Raw genomic sequence first — 23,817 nt, forward strand, 5'->3', positions numbered from 1 at the left:
TCTAATGTCAGCTATGTCAAGACAAGCGTGATGAGTCTTGATAGATCTAGCCACGGTGTAATGTCAAGGACTCAAGGAGACAACTCAACTCAACACAGATCATGCTTGTGCTTGTGTTACCAACCCAAACAACACTTTCAGTGGCGCACTCGACTGGCTCCGATTGGAAAAGAAGGGCCCTTTCAGAGGTTGTATAGAGAGTGTCCGTCTTCTATATAATTGATTCATGTGTATTACGCAGCAGAGCCCGAGTAATGTTCTTGCTACCATGGCGCTATCCATATAAACAGCTTGATATAGAATCCAGAGTCAGGCTGGTAAAGCTTCCGACTCTTTGACCTTGATTTAAATGACATGGCAGTCAGCTTGATTCTATTTATTCCCGCCGTCTGCAGTCGACCTTTATTATCAGACCCCCTGATTTTGAAATTAACAAGCTATACCAACAGCCTAGTTCATTGGATATCTGTGTTTTAGGCCGCTAAAGTGCTTGTTGAGTTTCACCTATATCGGCTGGTTATTCAAAAATTCTGCCGAATTGTTGTAAAAGGTCTTTCATGCCGGATCCTTATCTTGATCCGTGGGCTTGATATGAGCCCCAACGGGCCACGTCAGGAATCCGTGTGCACTCCGAGTCGGGAACCGTTCTAGATCTGAATCTTCGTCACACAGCTACCCCTGAAGGGTTCCTGTATGCGCGGCCAGCAGCTCGCTGGCTATTTCGTCATACCAAGCTGACTGAACATGCTATTGTCCGAATAGCATGCTACTGATCGGAGTCTGTCTTAATAACAACAGGCCGACTGTGCTGGTGCGTCCAAGAGGAACGATCACCCTTTGAGCCTTGTTCACCTTCATTCTACACACCGGCTTCTGCTAGTGACGCAAAGCATAGATCGGCAATATCGAAACACACAAACAGTCACACCAGGTTAGAGTTTCCACAACGTTGGGACAACGCATTTCATCTCGACTTGACTACCAAAGGAGCACCCCCAGCTCTCCTCAGCTTGGGTTCTCCACTTGCAGCGAGTAAGCAGAGCACCAGAGGTGTTGTAGAACATTGCATGCAAGACACCAGATATTTTCAGTTTGATCTCGTCACCCCCACCCGTCACCATCCGTCTGTCTCAGAGTCGAGTCGATTTCATGGTCGTAGTCGTTCGTTCGTTGTGTGACGAAATCCAATGCCGATATGTTCCAATCAAAGCTGGTCGCCGCTAGCCACTCGTCGAGAATCGCGCACGGTTTGTTTTGTGAGCCTCCATTCTGCCGTGATAATCATAAGAAGTCGTGCGAAGAAGTTGAACTTTTGCCGAAATGCCATAAAAAGAACTAGGAAATAAATTGTCCGTGGGTATAAACGAGTCTCCACGTCCACCTCGCCTCAGTCGCATTGCTGAGTCACGAGCCACCATTTTAGTTGCTGGGGCACTGAGACTGGACATGTCCAGGCTGCTGGCACTTGTAGCAGATCTTCTCACCACCAGCGGACTCCTTGGGGCAGTCGCGGGAGTAGTGGCCAGACTCGCCGCAGTTGTAGCACTTCATGCCGTTGACACATTCGCCTGTGATTTGGTAAGCCAAGATCAAACGCTCCCGCATAAAAGTACAACTCACGAGACATATGGCCGTAGCCGCCGCAAGAGTAGCAGGTCTTGCCAGCGCCACCACCGAAGCCACCACCATAGTTGTTACCGTAGGAGGACTTGGAGCAGTTGCGGGCAATGTGGCCGATCTCACCACACTTAAACATTGTTAGCCGTAGCCGTAGTCTGAAGGACAAATGAACTCACCTTGTAGCACTCGGTAGCCTGGCCGCTGCCGCCGCTCATGGGGCAGTCACGGGAGATGTGGCCGGGCTGGCCGCACTTGTAGCAGGACTTGTTATCCTTCATGGGCTCGGTGCAGTCACGGCCTGGGATGAATTAGCGACGGTCAAACGAGAAAGGTGAGACGACATACTCATGTGGCCCTCGCCTGATAGCAAAGGAAGTTAGTTGACAAATTACGTATTGGAAAAAGAGCCAGTAGATCTTACCACCGCAGTTGTAGCTAGATCTGAATTAGTAAAGAAAACTCAAAACTCTGAGAGAACACTCACCACTTAGCAGGACCCTTGGTAGGGCAGTCGCGGGCCTAGAGAGAACAGTGAGTAGGTTGACAGAGACAAAGACGTCGAAATGCGAATCATACCTGGTGGCCAGTAGAACCGCCTAGAAATCATGTTAGTGTTTGTTCAAGTGTAGAAGAAAAAGTATGTGGATGCGACACGCCGCAACCGATGCTGAATGAGATTCAGAGGCCACTACCAAGCCAGGTCTACAGTGAGCGTACGGCACGCGACGCCGTGCATAAACACATCAAGGGCAAGCCACAGCATCAAGCCTAGAACCTAAAGAAGCAGCGCACTGTTTTGAGTCGCCATTGGGAACAAAGCTAGCGCAGAAGCTTGCATTGGTCTGGAAACAGGTCTTTGTGCGGAACATGCTGATGAAGGAGTCTGAACGAGATAGATCGAACTTACAAGAGTAGCAAGCGCCACGGGGCTGCTGCTGTTGTTGCTGCTGGAAGGAATCCATTTTGAGAAATTGGGTAGTTGTGTGAAAGGGTTTCTGAATTCTCAAAGTCAGTCTAAGAAGTGAGGCACAGAAGATGTGAAAGTATGAAAGTGTGTTAAGGCAAAAGCTAGAGTGGTCACCCGCCTCCGAGATCTGATAGAGGTAAGAGATTGGCGAAGAGGGGCTGATGTGTAGTGACGGAGTTGCAGAAAGTAAGAAGAGGGGCAACTGGAGGAAATTGAAAAGTTTTTCTTTGCGGACGAGAAAACACAGACTCTTTGAACCAAAATGGCTGAGAGGCGTGAGAGAGTCATGAGGGCGATTCAGAGACTCTTGAACTTGGCAATTGGAGCTGTAATCGCATTAAAACAGTGATAGACTGCCGACAATGGACCGTTTCCCAACGGCTCGTCCCAATGGCTTGTCATGGGAGTGGACAGTGAGTTTCAAGCCCACTGTCAACGTTCTCATAGCTGAAAGTGGTAGGCGGGGGCGGGGTGCAGAGATTTCCCAGGTAATTTTGCTCCAGGATTTTTTTTCAGGCGAGCGCTGAGAGATGATGATGATGATGCGAAAGAACGGCAGCGAAGTGGGAGTTGCTGGTAAAGAGGCTGCGCGTTGAAATCTGATAAAGTGAAGCCGTGGACTTACCGAAAGGTTTGACTTGCTTATATTTGCGGGAGAGGATCAAACGAGAATTTGAGGAAAGTTTGTGGTGATGTGTGAAAGAGAGAACCAAGGCCGAATTCCAGAGTTTGAGGGGAGTTTTCACGCGCTTTGACGGGTTGAGTAAGTGCGGGTCGACTCTGCATACCTGCCTTGCCGTCTAGTAACCTTCCATTAGTCTAAAGTCCCTGGCCCAGTGCGTTTCTTAACCCACAGTGGAGGCCTGACTTCTCGCTTCAGGGCTTAAATCGTTGGCCCTTCCGCTGCAAGGGACGGCTTGCAGCGAGTACATCTACTGGGCTAGCATCGTGGATTTGGATCTAGCCGGGGCACTGTGCAATCACCCGATCACATTTTACTATGTACAGATATTCGTATCCTGACACCCATTCACCTGTAACTACCCGAGAAATTGATTTAGATAAATTGGTCCTGTTATTGTGTTCAACAGGCATTGGCTCGCTTATCGTTGTTCTCGAAAACATCGAGTCAAACCAGGATGCACAATGTCAGTCTGACAAGGCCTTGCTTTATCATGGATGGGTCGATACCGTCTGAGTTGGCCATTACACAACATTTAGAGCTGTTCTATTGGTATGTACTCAAGCCTTATATGGCGACGTTGTACAGAGATGATGCAAGATGCCAAAGCCGGTCAAGATGCGACATTATGGCTATCATCACTTTTGTATCACTCGACTTGTGCTTGTGAGGCTGAGTGTGATAGGTCATAATCATCTATCAGAGCCGAGCCAAGCAGAAAGGTACAGCAGTTCTGATCTTTTGAGGGACCAAGATATGTCAGATGAGATACTCTGTGACCTCTAATGGCAAATCTTCGCAGAAATTGCTCTTAACGCACTTGCCAACGCCGTCAAATGACCTTGCATCAGACGCTGTAACGTGATGAAATGCAGTTGCCCTAGCTTACCATGCACAATCAGGCGAGATCGCCAAAGACGCGGCGCGACCGCACAGATGGGGCAAGGTGGGTGCTCTAGCTGTTTCAGGTATAGCCTGTGAAGCTATAATTCGAGATCCAGATCGGCGCAACATAGCCAAACACCATCCAACATCATGAGACGACTTATCAACGGAGGCATGAATACTGCCCTCGGTCTAATTCGAATGCATACGAGACAATAATTCTCAGAAACTGTAAATATAGCCGTTTCTCCAACAAGCTCATTCTTCAATAGTCTTTGGCCTTTAGCTGGTCAAGAGCCTCACCGGACGCTGGCAACTAAGGTCAAGGGATGTTGTCTCCCGCGGCGAGACAACTTGGCTGTCTGACGTTCTCCGATTGGGACTTGTGCTCAGTCTCAACATGGGCGTTGTGCGCCCTTGTAATCGGAGAATTGTACGTACTTGGTAGTAGAGTGTTACACAAAGCTGCTGTGCGCCCTTTAGTAGCCTCCTCAACGACAACGGAATTCGATCAGTCTGAAGCAGTGCCTTGTTTTCGATGATGAGATTTCTCTTTCTTCCTCTGTATCAGACACGGATGGTCTGATTTTCTGTGAAAGGCTGGTCATCGGGATCACTAGTAGTGAGAGGAAATCAAACGATGTAGTAGCCTGGACGTTGACGTTTGAGAATATCACCCAAGGTCTCGGAACTGCCTTTATACACGATAATATCCATTTACTAATTAGGTTTGATTACAAGATACTGACCAGTTCCTGCTGTTCATCCACTCATAAACCTGACAAGGGGAGTATGCCGGCTTCACTGCTAAATCACTGCTAAAAGAATATCATTTGTTGGCATTTCCTTCCGCAGCCAATGATTGCTGTTTCCTGGAAATACTGAAGCGGAATTTAATTAGATATTAATGTATTTCATTTGCAAAAAGCCAAGTTTGCCGAGTACCTGGTGATTGCGCCTGAGAGAAATAGCTACTATCTAATTTGAAGCCATCAATCTCTTGAAGGGAATGTACATCATTCTGCTGGGATCTAAACAGGCTGGAGTAACCCATAAAACTACAATAGTTCAGTAAGATATCGTCGTGTATCAGGCCAGTCGATGATCCTCATGAACCCTCTGGATAAAACAATGCGAGGATGTCTTCCCACGTTGCCCCCTCATCTTTCCCTTTATAACCTATGACTTCATTCCACACAGTTTTATTCCGAGGAAGTTTCCTAATAATCGCCATTCTGACAGGACAATATCAGTGCTAATCCCTTGGTATTGGTCTTCTCATGATGTTGGCAACCCTTCTGTCATTCCACGGGTCAGTGACAACTAAGGTAGTGAACATCCCAACATGTCCCCCCTTCAACGGTCCCCTCCGCAGGTTGAGTACTATCATGGTTTTCCCTATTATAAGCACTCCGCAAGACTCCACCATCTTTTAAAGATGAAATACCGACCAATATCGCTAGGTTCTTATGGACCTCCTCATGACGCCCGTCACTCTGCAATTAGGGTTTACGAGCCACTTGGACCAGATTTGCAGATGATCCATGAAGTGCCCAAGCCGGTCTTCAATTCATGGGTCCAAAAGCAACGAAAGAAAAGGTACATTGTAACCCATGTTACGGTCACTGGTACTAGAGAGGGGGCTATCTTTGCTGGCGTTATGGAAGAAGACAGAAAGCCTAACAAAATGGTCTGGACACTTGATGATGGTATTAAGAACTGGGAGCCGTTTCTTGAGAGAACAGAGTCGGTGTTCAGAATGAAAACATAAGAATGCAGTTCGTACAGCACGCCTAACAACCGAACATATTGCATTCTGCGTCACGAGAATCGTGGAAATGAGATTGTCGCTCTGCACGCCGACCTAAAAGAGGAGGATTTCCAACATGTCTTCGCCAGTAAGATAACGTAGCCTTTCTGGCGTCCCAAGAAGCTCTTTATGTCTAACGATCTCGATATCGCTGGAATCTTCATTGAAACGAGTGTTGGGGATTGGTACAGCGACACACACCTGAATGAAGTAGCCCTCGAGGCGACTATCAATGGACAGACATCAGGTGTTTGACCCTGGCGGATATACAAAAAGCGGCGTATATGAGGGCGAGGGGTTTTACAACGTCATCTTTCAAGAACTTCTAGAACCAAGGACTCATCACTGGTAGTCACAGAGGAACAACGACAGACTTGTCGCTTGTACGCCACAGAGCAAGAAACCAAGTTCCTAAGGAAGCATAAATCACTGGACTCGATCATGGAGAAGTTCATGAAGACAAATGGTCTCAGGCAAGCACAAGTGGCTATAACATCGAAGGGTGTAATCATGGCTGAGCGCGCCTATAGGCCGAAGATGACCGTGAGACTGTTGCAACTAACGATACCTTTCTTCTTGCCAGGCGTGAGTAAGATGTTCACTGCTGCTGCCATTGACCACCTCATAAAGCACGGCAAACTCTCCATTCGGACAAAGGTCTATAAGCGGATAGGCTATTCCGCAAAGGGCCAGCGGGCCATGAGTATCATTGTCAAACATCTGCTCGAACATAAGGGAGGATATGATGGACGTGAAGCTAGCGAGGATATCTCAGTAGACTTCAACAAAGAATATCTTTCGAAGCTTGGGTATAGAGCTGTACAAGACTTCGCCATACCAACACCGGCATGATCGTACTATCCAGGAAAGTCACCTGAATGGATTAGATCCGCTGCACCCGGTGTCAAATAGATCAGTTGCTGCAGTGTACTGGGGATACGGTGCTATTATGGAAGAATGCAGCGCTGCGTTTTCTCTCAAAGCGAGTGCCAGCACCATTGCCAAGTTTGCTGGGTTCCATGGTAAGTACTAAGTTCATGTCTTTTGACTGTCTCTAAACTAACAATTTTATAGCTGTGAGCGGAATTGGGCTTCGAAAGAATGGTTCTCATCGGGGTGACTTCGAAGGCGCCCGCACCCACGTCGAGAGCAATGAGTATTTCGACTTTGCTGTGGTGCTCAACACTAGAGACTTTGCTTCATTCGATGATCTGACAGAGAATCAAGTTCACCTGCTCCAAGATGACTTGATGCCCTGATTTCCTCGCTCGAAGAATAAGAAGTGGGGGTATTGACGGGGGTGTGATTGACAGACAGAATGGATGAGATTTATACGAAGCCTGCATTTGTGTTAAGCCCATTTGGAGTGTCATGAAAGCAAGGGACTTGCTCGATTCCATTATCAGTATCAGGTTCTTTAGAAAACCTGAGGCAACTACAGGCTCAATAGTTAGTATCAGCGGTACTTAGCTTCAATTAATGATTTAAGTACCCAGGTATGAATGATGTCTGGGGACAATATCCAACATCATGTCTTTTAGAATGCAGACACACTCAACGACTCCTTATTTAAAAAAGGTCAAATGGAGATTGTCTTGTCTTCAATTATTTGTAGAGTACATGGAGTGTTATCTTGGCGACTGGTGGATGTCTGCTCCTCGTGAGCTGACATCGTCCCATTCGCTCATTCCAGCAGGAGTTGTCTCACGCTATTCAAATCAACCTCAGATAACGTTAGTACAACGCCATTAAATAACCCTTGATCGACGCTCGATACCCTTAAAATCTCACTGGAGGTGTTTTGATAATCGGCTTATCAAGAACCTCGCATCTCAGCCTCCCTGGCCTAATCATGACTAACGATGACCCATCACCAAGTTAGACTTTCGTCACGACCTTGATCCAACAGTGGACCTTTTTCACCTGAAACCTCCACCAACCTTCATCTTTCACGGTTTCTCACCGTGTATCGGCCTCAAAATGTCTTTTTCTGCAGACGGCGATGGCCGTCTCGACCTCAAACGCCGCGTCCAGGATATGGACAATGATAATTGGAAAGAAGGCCATACACGAGTGGCAGGGCAAAAACACTTCAAGTCCACTGCCAACGTTCGAATCGTGGAACGCCTCAAGCACATAACATGGGCATGGTTCACATTCGTCATGAGCACAGGCGGTATTGCGCTATTGCTACATTCAGCACCACATCAGTTTCGAGGTCTGCAGGTCATCGGCAAGATCTACTTTATCCTTACTTTGGTCCTTTTTGTTACCATCGTATCCGGTCTTGTTTTCCGCTTCATGAAGACGCCGTATGCGCTGAGGAATAGCTTGATGCATCCCACTGAGGGTCTTTTCTTCCCGTGCTCTCTACTCAGCCTCGCTACTATCATTGCGAATGCAACCGTATATGGAATCCCCGCTGCTGGCCCGTGGCTAGCTACTGCGTTGCGAGTGTGTTTCTGGCTGTATGCTGGCCTTTCGATCTTATCCGCTATAGTCCAGTTCTACGTCCTATTTACCGGAGCTCATTTGCCTATTCATTCCATGACACCAGCATGGATTCTACCAGTATTCCCAGCAATGCTCACTGGGACTCTCGCTTCTGCTCTCATGTCCTCTCAGAGCCCGGAACATCGGATGTCAATGCTAGTAGCTGGTCTGACTTTCCAGGGTCTTGGGTGGACAGTATCTTTGTTCATGTATCCATTGTATTTGGGCAGGTTGATGCAGGATGGTCTTCCAGCACCAGCAATGCGGCCTGGCATGTTCATTGCTGTAGGCCCAGCCGGATACACAGCGGTGGCCATCGTTGGTATGTCGAGATCACTTCCAGAAGGCTATGGCTACTTTACGACACACCCAATGGCGAGCGAAATCCTTCGAGTGCTGGCACTTTGGACTGGTGTATGGATCTGGTGTGTCGGCTTCTGGTTCCTTGGATTCAGCCTCTTTGCCGTTCTCGCCTCTGCATTGAGATGGAAGTTAAAGTTCAGCATGAGTTGGTGGGCTTTTGTCTTCCCGAATATCGGCTTCACACTAGCTACGGCGTACATTGGTGAGGAATTACAAAGTGAAGGGATTAAATGGGTGTCAAGTGTAATGACAATCTTGCTCGTGATTATGTGGTTCGTTGTTCTGTATGGAATGATCTCAGCGGTGATTCGCAGGAAGCTTTTATGGCCTGGACGGGATGGCGATGAATCTTAATCAGACTGCTTAATGAGACTCTTTAATGGTAGACTAGAGAATTCGATAGTTGTAGATCCCAGGTTGGTCCCCCACACTGAGGAATTCTTCCTCGTCTGTAAGAGGCGCAAACTTGCTAAAGTCCCTATTCTCAGCCCAGGGCTCTATGGTCTCTCCAGTCATGCTGACCTGGCCAATTCGACGGAACTCTCCCTTCTCAATGCCTCTAACAAGGACCAATGCTTCACCAATAGGGCTTCCATCACGAGTAAAGCGGCAGTAGAAGACTGAAACATAAATATCGACAACCTCTTCAGCCAGCACAGTTGGGATAACATCATCGAGCAAAGCCCTGGTCACCGACAAATGTGTATATGCTCCCATGGTTGCCTCAGTTGGACCCCCTGGCACTGTAACCTGGTTTTGAACAAATCGCAACTTTCCGCCTGGTACGAACTCTAAAGCCTGTTTTTCCGTGAGGCGATTCGATAAATCGATCGTGTTCATAGAGAGACGAGCCTTGATCAATGGCCCATGAAGGACAATGTACCCGCCAGAAACTGAACCAAATTCTGACCCCATTCTTTCAACAGATGCCTCAATGACAGTGGCTGTACGGACCCAAGGCTGTTCCGTCTCTGATAGTTTTATGTTTATCTCCTTGCTCCCTATCAGGAACTGCTTTTTCGTATCTGGTGCTGGCTCCACGGACGCCCAAGACCACGATGGGGCGCGGTAATTCAGTGGCGGTGACACTTTTCTACCCTCACTTATAGTCCATAATAGATCTTGAAGAAGAACATGGCGCCATATTCCTGCCAGATAAGAGTCTGCTTTAATTTTCGCATGACTCTGGTAAAAGCTAGCGATACCGGCAAATGCTACCAAACGATCGGACTCAAATGTGAGTGAGCGTGACATGTATTCTTGCAGCAAAGTATGCCACACGAGCTGAAGACTCTCTTCACTTTGGCTTTCCATCGAGTACAGGGTCCCCGGAGCCATCGTACGGATGTATTCTCGATGAACGTCAAAGTCAAAGCCTTCGCATGTCTCGTTTGCGGCAAACCCTCCAGAAGTCATATCTGAGGCCGAGGTCCACCAAAGCTGGTCTCGAGCGACATGGATGGTCCTTGGCGATAGGATCCATTCTTGGAAGACCCATCCCCTGCGAAACAGAGGCTGGGCAAGAACTGCGTCGCAGAAAGCGGATCTGTTCACAATCCTCACAGGCACAGGTGGAATCTGATTCTCAAACCCTGTCCAGGATGGAATGATCTCACAAGGATGCTTCAGCATTGGATGTTGTTGTTTGAGACCAGCTGCAGAATCTTGGGCAGCAGTGGCGGAGATTGTGACATAGGAAAGGGAGTATATAGAAGCCATTTGTGCAGCTTCTGTCTGCCAATCATCCTTGGAATCCTGAATGATACAGAGCGAGTCAATCCAAATGTACTCAACGTCTAGCGCATTGGCTAATCTGATGGCGTCTTGAAATGTTGGTGGGATCGTACCGAAGGGGATGTTCTTAAAGAATGTATCTCTCAGAGACTCCAACAACATGAGTGGTTGTCCTGCGCCCCAGCGATGGCTGAGGGCGATGTAACGAGTAGATACGCCAAAGCCAACCGTATTGACTAGTTTAACTGTAGGGTCTCCTGCGAGATTAGCTGACGATTGGCAGTGAAGCAGCCTTGTTGGCAGCCGAGGAGTCAATCTTGATATGGTTGGCGATGAACTAAGCCAGCTTTTGATTCGTAGCAACGATTCTTGGCGATCGTACTTGGGCTTCCATATGAATCGGTTCTCTCCCTTTGAAAGGTCTAGTTTCATTAACATGGATGTATTGGAAAGACGGGCCTGATGCTTACCAACTGTTAAAAAGGCATGGTATATTTGAAAAGTATGGCCCAGCCACTTCTGCCCACCCCAAGTGACATACAGAAATCCAAGAGTGAACATGCCAGAAAATGTTCCCGGCTGTGGCTTGATGACTGGGATTCCAATTATATCCTTCCCCATTTCCTTCATCTCTTTCAGCCTCTGCGGTATGGCCGCTGGCTGTTTATCTGACTGTATTCTCTCCGACATAACAGCGCATAGACTACACTTGTCTGCATTTTTAGCCAAGTCATGGAGGCTGTGATGGAGATACGGCGTTGCTTTTTCTTGTCCTGCTGCGTATTCCAGTCTGACTTTCCATTCAGTTACGTCTTTCGTGAAGCCAGGGATTCCAAAATCAGTGTCTTGAACATCAACCAAGTCTTTCTCGGCCAGCACATTAGTAGGGACATAATGCCCCTGAAAGATACCAGAACATGCTTCACAAAAGTTCGTGGATATGGCCGTTGAGAACATCTCGCGATGTTTAATTATTCAAGAATGTTCGTGGATGTGTAGCTGTGAATTCAGTTCAGGCTGGGACGAAATGAGGCAAAAGGGAGGGAATGTCGACTTGAGCGCTTATAGGGGAGCATGATGAGGCCTGTCGTGCGGCTGCAGGTTGGCCTGCGACTAGACAAGGGGGGTCTGTCATCATCTAGCATCTCTGAGCAGTCCATGATTCATATCTACGAAGGAAGCCGACATGTAAGAAGTGGTAGATTGCCGAGGAAACTAAAATATGCGTATTAGGTTCGTTAACCTCGCCAGCCAATAGTGAAGAATTCAAGGTGGGAGATATGGATGTCTCGGTCATAGCCAGCTAATTTGTTAGGCGTCGGGAGCGCTAAGTTTAATTAACCCACCCGCGAAACCTCGACGGTAAATGCTGCAACACCACGAGTATTGTCGTCTTTCTCTATCAGCTTTTCTACGAATACTTTCATTTTACTCAATCCCATCATGTATCACTAAGGAAGACTTCTTGTTAATACAGTTCTTTGAAAACACATTCACATTCACATTCACTCAAGAGGCTGTCAAGGAAACACGGCATCATGGACAAATTCCTTCAGAAAACTCAAGCGCGAGCAACGCGTTCAAGTGCGATCAATGCTTCGCAAAAATTCTTATCCCAGTTGGAGCCTGAAGATGATAAGGATTCCGTAATTAAGAATCGCGTGGCTAAGCGCCCATCACCTTCTCACGACGAAGAGTTTGACGCGTCTGAGAGAGACGCGACGCCAGAAAACGATGTCAAGCTGCCTATAGCAAAGCGGAGGAAAACGCAGTCCGCAAGAGGCAAAAATGCAAACTCCAAGATTCATGAGACTCTGTTCTCATGTGAAGGAGAGACATGCCAAAACCCATGCACCCCTCCGTCAAGACATCATCCTCTCTCATATCACCGGCCCCTGTTACTGAAACAGTCTGCCTCTCGACAGGCACTTCTCAGCTGGTTTGACGGCGTGAGTACCAAGCGTTCGATGCCATGGCGCAAGACCTGGATAAATCCAAAGGATCATGGTCAAACAGAACTTCGCAACCTTCTGGAACGGCGAGCGTATGAGGTCTGGATCAGCGAGATCATGCTGCAGCAGACGCGAGTTGCTGTGGTCATAGACTACTGGAATAGATGGGTGGAAAAGTGGCCCACGATCCAAGATCTCGCTGCTGCAAGTGCCGATGATATTCTCAGTGCCTGGCGTGGCTTGGGATACTACAGCAGAGCAACAAGAATTCACGAGGCGGCAAAGCTTGTAGTCAACGATTCGACTATGGAAGGACTGTTGCCTTCCTGCACACAAGATCTCGAGGCAAAGGTTCCTGGTGTTGGGCGATACACTGCCGGTGCCATTTCAGCCATTGTCTTTGGGCGAGCTGCGCCGATGGTTGATGGCAACGTTTTACGCGTGTTGAGCCGACAACTTGGGCTATTCGGCAATGTGAAAACCAACAAAGTCGTGATCGATACACTATGGGCCGCTGCCGATGCTTTGGTCAAAGCTGTGGCGCAGGACGGGACGAATGCTCAAAGCGACGAAGAAGTCGAAACAAGCGATCGCCCTGGTCGATGGGGACAAGCACTCATGGAATTGGGAAGCACAATCTGCATACCCAAGCCAAATTGCTCCGAGTGCCCCATTACTTCGACCTGCCGTGCCTACGCCGAAGGACAAACGTTGATCGCAAGCAAAGGCCGTGATACAAAGATTGGGGACATCGAAGATTTGTGCGACCTCTGCGAGCCCTTCGAAGAATCAACGAACTCAGACGAGCCAGAGGTCAAGGTGGAAGTCAAGGCCTTCAAAAAGACCAAGGCAAATGGAGGACAAGGCAAACAGATGACCTTGGCCGCATTTGCCTTCAAGGGGCCATCTGGAGATAAGAAGGCTTCCTCGAAAGTAGAAACGGGTCCAGGTCCTCGAGATACGGAGATCATTGTCGATCACGCACGCAAATTCCCGCTCAAAGCTATCAAAAAGGCAGTCAGAGAAGAAGAGACATTAGTCTGCGTGATTCGCCGCGGCGACGGGCAATATCTGATTCAGAAACGTCCAGAGAAGGGACTTCTCGCTGGCCTGTGGGAATTTCCTAGCTATATCCTTGAAAACTCGAAAGAGGGTAACACACCGGCAAAGCGAAGATCGAAGGCATTGTCATACGTTTCCAAGCTGGCAGGTGAGCATGGAGGCAAGGCAGTGAAACCTAAACATGTGGAAGAGCTTGGCAGTGTACCATGGATTTTCTCTCATTTGAAGCTTACGATGCATGTCCACTTGTTTACCCTTGAAGATGGTGACTTGAATGACACGAAGTCGCTTGCTTCAAGTCGACTGAGGTGGGCAACTCCTGAAGCTGTTGATGAAGAGTCCATGGGTACTGGGATGCGCAAGTGCTGGACACTTGCCAAGGATCAAGACTAATGAACAGTATCAGTTGTATACCTTAATTATAGCGAGTGTATTTTTAGATGCATGTCATGGCACATAAATAGGTTTTGGAATAGAATAAGCTGGAGCTTTGGGGAGTTTTTGGAATACCATTAGTACCACAATTGTCCTACTTCCACATTTCACATAATCAAACTTCCAATGAAAGTTCTATCCATAGTTGATTTTCCAAGCTCCTCAGATTCCCTTTTGTCTTAGATTTAAGTTCTTGATTCATCATGAGTCCTCCGAGGGTGGTCACGTGCGTGCGCCGACTGCAGGCGTCCCTTAAGTGGAAATCGCCGCGTCGGTATCGGTAAACCTGTGGAGACGCGTCGAGGTTGCATCAGCCCAGCTAGTCCAGGTACATCACTCCTTCGACCGTTATACATCCTCAGAAAAGACGAGTCAACAGAAATGTCATTTGGTTTGTATATAAAACGATGACAAGTTGGCTTGCTTCTGGTCGCCCGGCTCTTTTTGATGCCATCAATAATGCGTGTGATTTAATTGACCAGCAGATCGCATCAGGTACGTCATTAACTTAAGAACATGGCGTGAATGAGATTGTTAACACGCATTAGATCTTGCAAAGGCCCAGAAGGAACTTGATGAAGCTCTCCAGCAGCGAGATGATTACGCGTCTAGAGCATCTGATTTGGCGGATGAAAATGCAAGGTTGAAAGAACAGCTCCAGCAAGCAACAACCAAGACGGCAGAGAACCCACAGGCATCAGCCCAGCGAAAATCGCCAGAGAGCAAAACAACAGAAAACGAACCAGACTGGAAGCTCGAGTGTGCTAAAGTTAGCCACAAGTTTAAGGCACTTTCGGTAAACTTCAAACAGGCAAAGGATGCCTTGAGGAAAAGAAAAGAGGAGCGCGATCGATGGATTAATCATGCGACGATGCTGGAGAAGAGGATCAAGGCAGCTGAGGACGAGCATCGAATCAGCATCACAGATCGTCAAAACAGAAGCTCCCGGGCAACCACGCTCCCTGCGGCAAGGACAGAAAACGCTGCTCCCAGCCCCAGTACCAGTTTCACTTCGGAAATTGGCCTTGAGCAAGCGGACCTGGAACTTCCACCCCTAGCAGCGGCGTCTCTCCATGCTGATAACAATCAACCCATTCTCGACACAAAAGCCGCCAACCCTAGCTCGGATTCTACACAAAGCGAGGGGGAATCGAGGCCCCACGATGAGGATCTACCGGGTCTTCCTGAGCTACCGCTTCAGGGCTATGTCAGCGAAGTGAAAATTAAGCAAGAACCGACATCTGACACACCAGTTGTTGTGTCAGAAAGAGAGGTACGGAAGAGGAAACGTAACGATGCAGATCCCAATGACTCGCCATTACAAAGAGTGAAAGTTGAGCCCAATGAGCGATCCTCGAGCCCCATACAAACGTTGGGGCCTGCTACTCTCCTTGCACAAGAAAGTATAGACTTAGGAGATGTTGCACAAAGATTGTTGACGCCCAGGAAACGACGTGAGCTAGAAGAGTCACAAAAGTTGGAGCAAATGCATAGGGATGCATTTGCTCCAGCCACGACCCCCAAGCCTCTCTTTGTTCGACCCGACCACGTACCTCAGACGGCTCGGCCAATCGAGCGAACCTCAGCACTCACGCCGTTGAGTGTAAATCGAAGGGTGGTGCAGTCAACTCGAGAAAAACCAGACACTCCCCTCAGAAAGGGGCTGGGACGTGGTATCTCGACCCTGGCTGAAGATGGCGAGGCCTACAGAAAGGACAAGGATGCAAACACAACTCCTAGGGGGAGACTCGATACACTGTTGAACAGTCCTGCCGCCCAGAATTCACCTACCAGTCGACTCACTCCCAGAACGGCAACAAGACCAAGCACAACTGCGGAAGACCTTGCAATTCCAGGGCGTCGAGTATTACCATTCGAACAAGGGAGTCGAGCTAGAGACAGAACTCCCGCGCAACAGATTGATACTCCGAGTCGAACTACAGATGTGGGCGCTGTCTCCAAGTTTACACCCCAGAATATGCGGTCTCCTGTGGACTCCAAGGAAGGGACCCTGCGACGCAAACCAATATCGGAACTACGACCTGACGACTTCAAAATCAACCCCCAAGCCAACGAGGGTCACGACTTTGCTTTTTCTGACGTGGTGCGTGACAGAGACGAGAGGTCTCGCATGCAAGGCTGTACCGATCTACATTGTTGCGGGAAAGATTGGCGCGCCCTCGCTCTGTCTGATCGTCCAAAATCCCCTCTAACAGCTGCTCAGCGACAAGAGGAACAGAAGTTGCTGGAGGAGTATCTGGGAGATTTTGCATACCGCCTGGGAACCATGGACAAGAGGGAGAGAGAAGAGTTGTGGGTTGAGGCCAAGACACAGGAGCTTGCCAATAAGTATGGGACGCACCGATTCCACTACTCAAGAATGCGAAGTCCTCCAGGCTTTTGGAACGCCGACTTCCCTAACACGCAGGAGTTGGAGCAAGAGAGATCAGAGGCTGCTCAGCGAGAAAGACAGACGGTCCGAGACAGACATCGGGAAGCTATGAGACCTGGTGGTAGATGGCTGTTTCGCGATGAGTAGATTTGGATGAATGGGAGTAATTGTATTGTCAGGATACTGAGCGTATATTCTTTTGTCTTTGTGGGAGTTCAGGTATCAAGTTGGGTTATGAAGCATTGGTACAGGTACAAGGAGTAAACTGGATCATAATGGAATATCTCGAAAACTTATAACTGTTATCATCATGGCTTGAGTTGTGTTGAGCTTGTTTAGATGGCCCCCTAGCTCGAGCCAACGGGTAGTTGCCGTGATAAGGTTGAGAGTTTAAAAGAGGCTTCAGCCCCATCGCACAAAGGTAAAGAACACCAACGAACACATAGTTATGGGCAACATATTACTGTCTAATGATCTTAGCCAGGATGTTGATATTGGAGAGCGATGCCGGGGCTTGGCCTGGAGTGAGTGGATCCAAGTCCCCTCGTTTGGAGCCCAGCTGCTTTTCTGCCTCAGACAGCAACATTTGCCCCCAACCCAATCAATGGACCTTGTGCTTTTAGTTACCGGCTCGTGCAGTGCGTGCTGCTGCTGTCGTGCGTGCCCTCCACTGCGTTGCGGCTTGAGTTTGTCAGTGCTCATAGGTCATAGCCATAGCCAATATCAGCTGCCCGCTGCAGAAGCCCGCGCCTTAGGTTGAGGTGGATAATTTTATTCCACACTGAACGGACTGACCTCCGTTATACGCTACCACTCACTACCTACCTCACCTACCTACGACCATCGCAACGCAACGTCAAGCGTCCCCCGTCCGTTTTGCCTGACGCAACTCGGCAAATCCTCTCCCTCCCTCTCCCTCAACCTCTCTCTCAGTGCGTCTACTCTTCGGCTTCGACTGCGCTCATTGAAACAAGTCATTCAGTTTTTATTTCGGATTTCTTTGTTGCGTTTCATTTTCCATCATTTGTTTGTGCGGCTTTATTGGCTTGAGTCTGCCGCCTCTGTTCAACCCGTGCCGACTTGATAAATCCACCCATCAACCTACTTTTTTGCGGTCAACGTACGTTAGGCCGCCCACAGCTCGTGTCGCGTCGCAAACCCTCTCGCCGTACCGACCCGAGAAACTTCGTCAAACTGAAGCCAGCCGTTTACGATTCCTGCACTGTCCGCGAGAGGAGGCTCACACGCTGTTCACACGGGTGTCGCATCAACTGGGCGACTCCCGTCCTCACTCAATCCCCAAGCCGGCACGATGAGTAACCGCCATCTGCCGGCTGGGCAGAATATACAGGGAGGAGCTCACGGCGCCGATATGGTCGGCGGTCCTGGAGCGCCTCGTCGGAGGCAGCCTCCTCCCTATGTTCCGTACCAGCAACACCACCAGCACATGAATGCTATGTATCCTAACTACATGCCCTACAACCAGCCGTACTACGGTTATCAGCCACACTACCAGGGTCAACACTACCAGAACGCACAGTATCCGAACACGCAGTATCAAGGTGGACAGTATCAAGGTGGACAGTATCAGGCTGGACAGTATCAGAATGGTCAATACCCAGTCGCACAGTATCAAAATGCTGGAATGCATTCTCCTGGATATGTGCCCTACCAGACCTTCGCACGATCACCACCTGCTATGCCTCAGTACGTCCCCATGTCTGGCGTCAGCGTTCCTCCGAGCTATACTCCTCGACCAGCTCAGCAACAGTCACCTGCCTTGTCGAATCCCTACCAACCTCCGGCTGCGGCTCCAATCCCGCCTCAAACTCCGACCTCCACCCACTCGTCGCAGATGATTCCTCCTCCAACTCCCCCGGTCCCCCAGGAGACTGAGCCAGTTGCTCCCACTCCTGCTGCGCCTGTCGAGCCTGCCGAGCCGACCAGGGTGCCTTCGCCCCCTCCCGCTCCCAAAGAACCCTTCCGTGCACCTGTAAGTTGATGGACCGATAGCAGAATCTTACTCAAACTGACCCTATCAGCTACCATGGTCATCTCACCCCGATTTCAAGTTCCCTGCTAGAGCCACAAAGTCGAGAGGACGGAGAAGGCATCTCAATGCTGACAGCGAAGCTTTATCTTTACCAGTTGAACAGCAACAAGCGGCCACAGAGCATGCCAATGCTCCCGAAGCTAATGCCACCGAGCAGTCGGTGGCTGTTCTCACATCCGCTTCCTCGGCTGCCCCCTCTGAGACGGCCGAAGCAAAGGCTGCCGATTCTCCCGTCTCTCCTGTCCAGCAACGATCTCGCACCAACACTGCTACCAGCGCTACCTCGACTGCGACGAATCGCCCTGTTGCTCGTTCCTCCACCGTCCCTGCCCCAGCTATTCCTTCTCTCCCTAAGGCCAGTCCTAAGGAGGCCAAGCCAGTGCGTGCTGAAAAGCCGGCAAACGGCGATATAGCCCCTGAGACTGCTCATGAGACGTCGACGGAAGCTGAGGCCCTCGAGAAGGAAGCCCCTGAGAAGCCTGCTGAACCTGCCCCTGCCGTTAAAGCTGCACCTGCAAACTGGGCGGACCTTTTGAGGAAGCCTGCTGCTGCTACTGCTCCTGGAAAAGCGAATGCGGTTAATGGTACTGCCTCTCCTAGTACTCCGGTCAATGGCCATAGTACTGATGGTGCTGCTGGAGCCACCAACGGCTCTGCCTCCAGCTTCTCTAAAGCCAACGCAAGCTCTGTTGCGGAGGCTATTCACTCGTTCCACGTTGGTCTCGCCGACCAAGTTGCTTTTCTCGAGCCTCGCGGCCTGATCAACACCGGGAACATGTGTTATATGAACTCTGTAGGTCTCGATGCCTTCTTTGGTCACACTATTAAGCTGACCAATGCCAGGTATTGCAAGTTTTGATGTTTTGTCTTCCCTTCTATGATTTCCTCAGCCAGATCAGCAAGCGTGCTGTTCACAGCTTTAAGAGTGATACTCCTCTGATCGATGCTATGTAAGTTGTGCATCCATGCTAAGTTCTTTGACTCAAAACACTGACAGACTTTTGCAAGGATTATGTTTATGCATGAATTCAAGACCATCAAGTCTGCTGCTGGCATTGAATCTCTGCGAACTACTCTCAAGAATGAGGAATTGGAGCGCTATGGTGATCCTTTCACCCCTGAATTCGTTTACGAAGCTATCAGGCAGCTTCCAAGATTCGCCAGTATGAGGGTATGTTGTTGGCCGCTTACAATGTTCACGAACTTTTACTAACTGGTTATAGCGAGGTCATCAGCAAGATGCTGAGGAATTCCTTGGCTTCCTGTTGCAGTCTCTTGATGACGAGTGTACTTCAGTCCTCAAGAACTCCGCACTACCTGACCAAGAACGTAGGGCCAGTTCTGGGTCTGGTGCTGGTGGTGAAGATTGGCTCGAAGTTGGCAGAAAGCAAAAGGCCGCCGTTTCTCGATCCTCTGGGCCTAACTCTTTCAGCCCCATCTCAAGGATTTTTGGTGGTTCATTAAGGTCAGAGTTCCGTGTACCAGGCTTGAAGGACTCTATCACCACTGAGCCTTATCAGCCCCTTCAGCTGGATATTGGATCTCCTGACGTGCGAAATGTTGTAGACGCTCTACGGGGTCTTACTCGTCCAGAGCGTCTCCAGGGAGACTTCAACTCACCTCGTGGCAAGGATGTCACGGCCACTAAGCAAGTTTTCATTGACACACTGCCTCCCGTCCTCATACTGCATCTCAAGCGCTTCCAGTTTGATGCAGAAGGTAATGGGACCGTCAAAATTTGGAAGAAGATCGGTTACCCCTTGGAGCTTGAGATACCTCGTGAAGCCTTGTCGCGGCAGAAACGCCAGGCGTACGGTGACGACGGCATGCCCAAGTACAGGTTGATCAGCGTTGTATACCACCATGGGAAGAACGCCAGTGGTGGACATTATACCGTTGATGTTCGACGTCAAGAAGGACGCGAGTGGATTCGCATCGACGACACCGTCATCCGCAGGGTCCGAAGTGAAGATGTTGCCGAGGGCGGCGAGGAGGAAGAGATCAAAGACAACCGCAAGGACGGTCTTTCATCTGGTTCTGCCGGAAACCGGTTCGGAGCTGTTCTCGATGAGGATGCTGGAGACGATGACGGCTGGAGTAAGGTCACAAGCCCTGCCGGAGGAGCGAAGAAATGGAGCAGCGTTGCCAATGGTACTAGTAACGGCAGTACCAAGGCCAAGCAGGTCAAGGACAACATCAAGGATAACAAGGTTGCCTACCTGCTCTTCTACCAGCGAGTGTAAGGAGTTAATCACCTTTACCTATTCACTATCTATCACACTCACTATGCCGCCATGTTGAGCATTGATCATGGAGGGCGTTATGTTACGACTTAACACGAGCTTAACGGCCATATTTGGATTGGAAAAGCAGCATTTTCAGACGGAGTCGCTTGTTGGGAGGTGGAAAAACTAGGGAAAAGCTGCATGTCGTCAGTATCCAGCTTGATGCTCGGCGTATGGCGTCGAGGAAGGGATACCTAAGGATTGGACTGGAAAAGAAGAGGCGCTGGTGGCATGATGCCTGTGAAGGGCTGATCATCCAGCGTATATGGGATCCGTGTAAGAAGCTTGGGACCTCTGGATGAAGCGGTATCTCAGCATCTTCTGTTAGAGTTGCTTGGACAGCGACACAAGAGCTGCCTGGAGATGAACTTCTCGCGAGGTCATTCTCAGCGGATACATTGTAAATTACAAAATTGTGCATGAGACAAGTTTTATAAAATATTCACATGCGTACAATGAATTTTAGGGACATGACGATCTGTGCAAAATGAGTCAAGTCAAGTCAAGTCAGACGACGTCTATACATAGGATACACGGGAACTGTCTAGTCCGTTGAGGTGTGGCCACCATTCTTCTAGGAGGCGCCAATTCCCTCTCAACCACCGTCCTGCTACTATCAACCTCTCCTTTCTGATCTCCCAGCCCGAGATCTAAAAATGATTTAGTGCTTTCGGACGACGGCGATGGAGTCGAGCTCGTTCTTCTCGGCCTTCTCAGAGGCGACCTCCTCCATCAGGGGCTGGAGGTAAGGCTTGTCCTGTAGAGCGTGATGAGTTAGTCGATGATATTCTGTCCATTCGTGATATCTCGGGATCGTGAACTCTTGTTTGCCGAAGAGGGCCCGGGCAGAGAGATTCGATCGCAGGGTGTCGTCATTCATACCATAGCGGTGGTGATCCACTGGTCCTTGGGGAGAAGCTTGTGCTGGTAACTGCACTGAACAGCACGTCGGATGCGGTAAATGCGCTCGTAAGACTCGACATTGGAGAGACGCTTGAGGGCCTTCTGGGCAACCTCGTTCTCCTCCTCGAGAAGATCATCATATCTATATCAACCAATTAAAAACTCCGTTCAGCCAAAAATGTCCGCAAGTATCGCCAATTTCAACATTTCGAGGTCCAATTGGCGTTCGCAGGGAGGGGAGATCGCATACTTGAGGCCCAGCTGGCGGTAACCGGCGGCGTTGACGTACCAGGTAGCGGCGGGCTTGAAGAGGCGGGCGAGCCACGGCCTGCGGAGGATGAAGGGGGCGAGCGAGTACTTCATTTTGGAGGAGGATCGATTGACACGTTCCGAGGCTGGGGGTTGGAATTCGTGGTTGTCGTCGTCGTCGTTTCGTCGGAAATGGCGCGAATTGGGGATGGGCTGAGCGAGCAATTGCAAAACTTCCTGGGAGAGCTCGGGACGTCACGTGGTCTTGATGACCATTCCTTTGTCGTTCTCTGGCTGGCTTACAAGGTTCCGATCGGGCAGAAGGACCCCAAAAAAAAAACTATGACTAAGGATACATGTGGCGTTTGAGATTAGATTGTGATTTGTGGCACAGGGTGTGGCGGGTGAGCACATGGCTTTGAGAATGACGATGTGGGGGTCCTTTGGAATGACCCTGTCCCGTGGGAAACCGGTTCGGGATGAAACGGTCAATCTGATTGAACATGTGTAAATGAAGCATGAGTTTGTGACTGTCAGTGTCTTTCATGTTAGCTAAACACTTGGTATCCCGTATAGAATATGTAGTCACACTCATCTCATGCCTCGGATAATATCCTCTGCACCTCAAGCCTCGGAATACAACCGCCAACGTCGTCATCCCACGTCGAGCAAGGGTTCAAGATCAGTATCGGAGCTTGTCCTCGAGAGATACCGGGCTTTGCACAGAACTTGCAGCTGCCAATGCTCGTGCTCTCATACCATATGCAATCGTGTTGCCCTTCCCATTTGTGTATATCCCTCTTGCACATAAAACTACACATTTTACTCTAGTGTCTGTTAGTTCAAACTGCGTCATTTTCATTTCGACTGTGAAGGCTGAAGCTATCTATTGTCTCCGCTAATACCGGCTTGCAGCGGTGCAAAAAAAAGATGACAAGACCGGATTAGAAGAGAAATTCTGCAAGATAACCAATATGATAGCGTTTTGTGCCCTGGAATTATAGTTCGGTATTTTGTTGAACAAGCATTCAGCGGACTCCATATCAACAAAAAAACACAGAAACAAACCCTGCAGGTGCTGTTGTGGTCCAGTTATAGTGGGTTGTGGTGCACCTAGGGCGCCCTCCAGTTGATCAACCGCCTGCCCCGTCCAGTGCAGGCCCTGTCGTTCCCTCCGCCGTCGCCCGCGCTCCATCCGCTCCGTTTCGCCTTCGGGGAAACTTGATTCTTCTTTCCCTCTACTTCCACTCACTTATTCTAACTTCATACAACTCTTTTCTCTCTATCATCCCAACCTCTTTTTTCGTCCTTTTTCCGCCCTCACTCTCAGTTTCAGCTCCCAACTCCCACTGGTTTCTCTGGTCCCCAGGCTATCGCTTTTTTCGAGTTTATAAGTCAATGGCCGGCGCCATTCGCTGAGTGGGAAGCGGTCGGTCACGGCGCGTGGGAGCGTTCCCCCGCAGTACCTTCGTACCGGCTGCGAGGTTCCAACAGCAGCAGACGTCAGTTCCTCTCAACAGGCGGAACTTTTTGATTTTTTGGGGGGCGGAATCGGCTTGGGACATTGAGGGATCACTTTGATAGTGGATTACTAGGTTGCGAACAATCCACGGCCCGTAGGACTTGTCGTAGGGTTGATCCCGGCTCCCGAAATACATCAACTTGACGTCTGCGCCGGACCGGGGGACAAAGATATATCGTGTCGAGATATCTGTGGACGAGCGCCCGGGATAGTCTACACGATTGAGCGATAACGGCAGATAATAGCTCTGCCACATTTCATTCTCGAGTCCATATCGCACGCATCGAGTTATCAAAAATACGGCCAGTGACAGACAAATCTTGACGTTGGACGACTGGGATGTCGTCAACTGACCAAGTCCCTCCCGAAGCTGCCCGGTCGCCGTCTTCAGACTATGCTGCATCATCCTA

General features: G+C 49.4%; 8 protein-coding genes across 8 annotated transcripts; 5 read left to right on the plus strand and 3 right to left on the minus strand.

Moving 5' to 3' along the window:
• Positions 1 to 1,419: 1,419 nt before the first annotated feature.
• On the minus strand, positions 1,420 to 2,582 carry J7337_005919 (uncharacterized protein; the record flags this gene model as incomplete). The annotated part of the gene is made up of 7 exons (XM_044823590.1): positions 1,420 to 1,568; positions 1,621 to 1,747; positions 1,797 to 1,918; positions 2,042 to 2,055; positions 2,105 to 2,139; positions 2,197 to 2,216; positions 2,528 to 2,582. 7 exons carry the CDS (start codon positions 2,580 to 2,582, stop codon positions 1,420 to 1,422), a joined length of 522 nt encoding a protein of 173 aa, XP_044682081.1.
• Positions 2,583 to 6,474: 3,892 nt separating this feature from the next.
• J7337_005920 (uncharacterized protein) lies at positions 6,475 to 7,223 on the plus strand (the record flags this gene model as incomplete). Its single annotated transcript, XM_044823591.1, has 3 exons — positions 6,475 to 6,773; positions 6,877 to 6,986; positions 7,039 to 7,223. The coding sequence occupies 3 exons, from the start codon at positions 6,475 to 6,477 to the stop codon at positions 7,221 to 7,223; spliced, it is 594 nt and encodes a 197-aa protein (XP_044682082.1).
• Positions 7,224 to 7,944: 721 nt separating this feature from the next.
• On the plus strand, positions 7,945 to 9,174 carry J7337_005921 (uncharacterized protein; the record flags this gene model as incomplete). Its single annotated transcript, XM_044823592.1, has 1 exon — positions 7,945 to 9,174. One exon carries the CDS (start codon positions 7,945 to 7,947, stop codon positions 9,172 to 9,174), a length of 1,230 nt encoding a protein of 409 aa, XP_044682083.1.
• A 33-nt stretch (positions 9,175 to 9,207) lies between these two features.
• On the minus strand, positions 9,208 to 10,986 carry J7337_005922 (uncharacterized protein; the record flags this gene model as incomplete). Its single annotated transcript, XM_044823593.1, has 1 exon — positions 9,208 to 10,986. The coding sequence occupies one exon, from the start codon at positions 10,984 to 10,986 to the stop codon at positions 9,208 to 9,210; it is 1,779 nt and encodes a 592-aa protein (XP_044682084.1).
• Positions 10,987 to 12,092: 1,106 nt separating this feature from the next.
• On the plus strand, positions 12,093 to 13,961 carry J7337_005923 (uncharacterized protein; the record flags this gene model as incomplete). The annotated part of the gene is made up of 1 exon (XM_044823594.1): positions 12,093 to 13,961. One exon carries the CDS (start codon positions 12,093 to 12,095, stop codon positions 13,959 to 13,961), a length of 1,869 nt encoding a protein of 622 aa, XP_044682085.1.
• A 449-nt stretch (positions 13,962 to 14,410) lies between these two features.
• On the plus strand, positions 14,411 to 16,542 carry J7337_005924 (uncharacterized protein; the record flags this gene model as incomplete). Its single annotated transcript, XM_044823595.1, has 2 exons — positions 14,411 to 14,498; positions 14,552 to 16,542. 2 exons carry the CDS (start codon positions 14,411 to 14,413, stop codon positions 16,540 to 16,542), a joined length of 2,079 nt encoding a protein of 692 aa, XP_044682086.1.
• A 1,165-nt stretch (positions 16,543 to 17,707) lies between these two features.
• On the plus strand, positions 17,708 to 20,691 carry J7337_005925 (uncharacterized protein; the record flags this gene model as incomplete). The annotated part of the gene is made up of 5 exons (XM_044823596.1): positions 17,708 to 18,388; positions 18,438 to 19,241; positions 19,292 to 19,398; positions 19,457 to 19,619; positions 19,672 to 20,691. 5 exons carry the CDS (start codon positions 17,708 to 17,710, stop codon positions 20,689 to 20,691), a joined length of 2,775 nt encoding a protein of 924 aa, XP_044682087.1.
• Positions 20,692 to 21,394: 703 nt separating this feature from the next.
• On the minus strand, positions 21,395 to 21,999 carry J7337_005926 (uncharacterized protein; the record flags this gene model as incomplete). The annotated part of the gene is made up of 3 exons (XM_044823597.1): positions 21,395 to 21,490; positions 21,616 to 21,778; positions 21,887 to 21,999. The coding sequence occupies 3 exons, from the start codon at positions 21,997 to 21,999 to the stop codon at positions 21,395 to 21,397; spliced, it is 372 nt and encodes a 123-aa protein (XP_044682088.1).
• Positions 22,000 to 23,817: the final 1,818 nt, after the last annotated feature.

Source organism: Fusarium musae, chromosome 4 (assembly GCF_019915245.1).
Source record: "Fusarium musae strain F31 chromosome 4, whole genome shotgun sequence".
NCBI classification, from domain to species: domain Eukaryota; kingdom Fungi; phylum Ascomycota; class Sordariomycetes; order Hypocreales; family Nectriaceae; genus Fusarium; species Fusarium musae.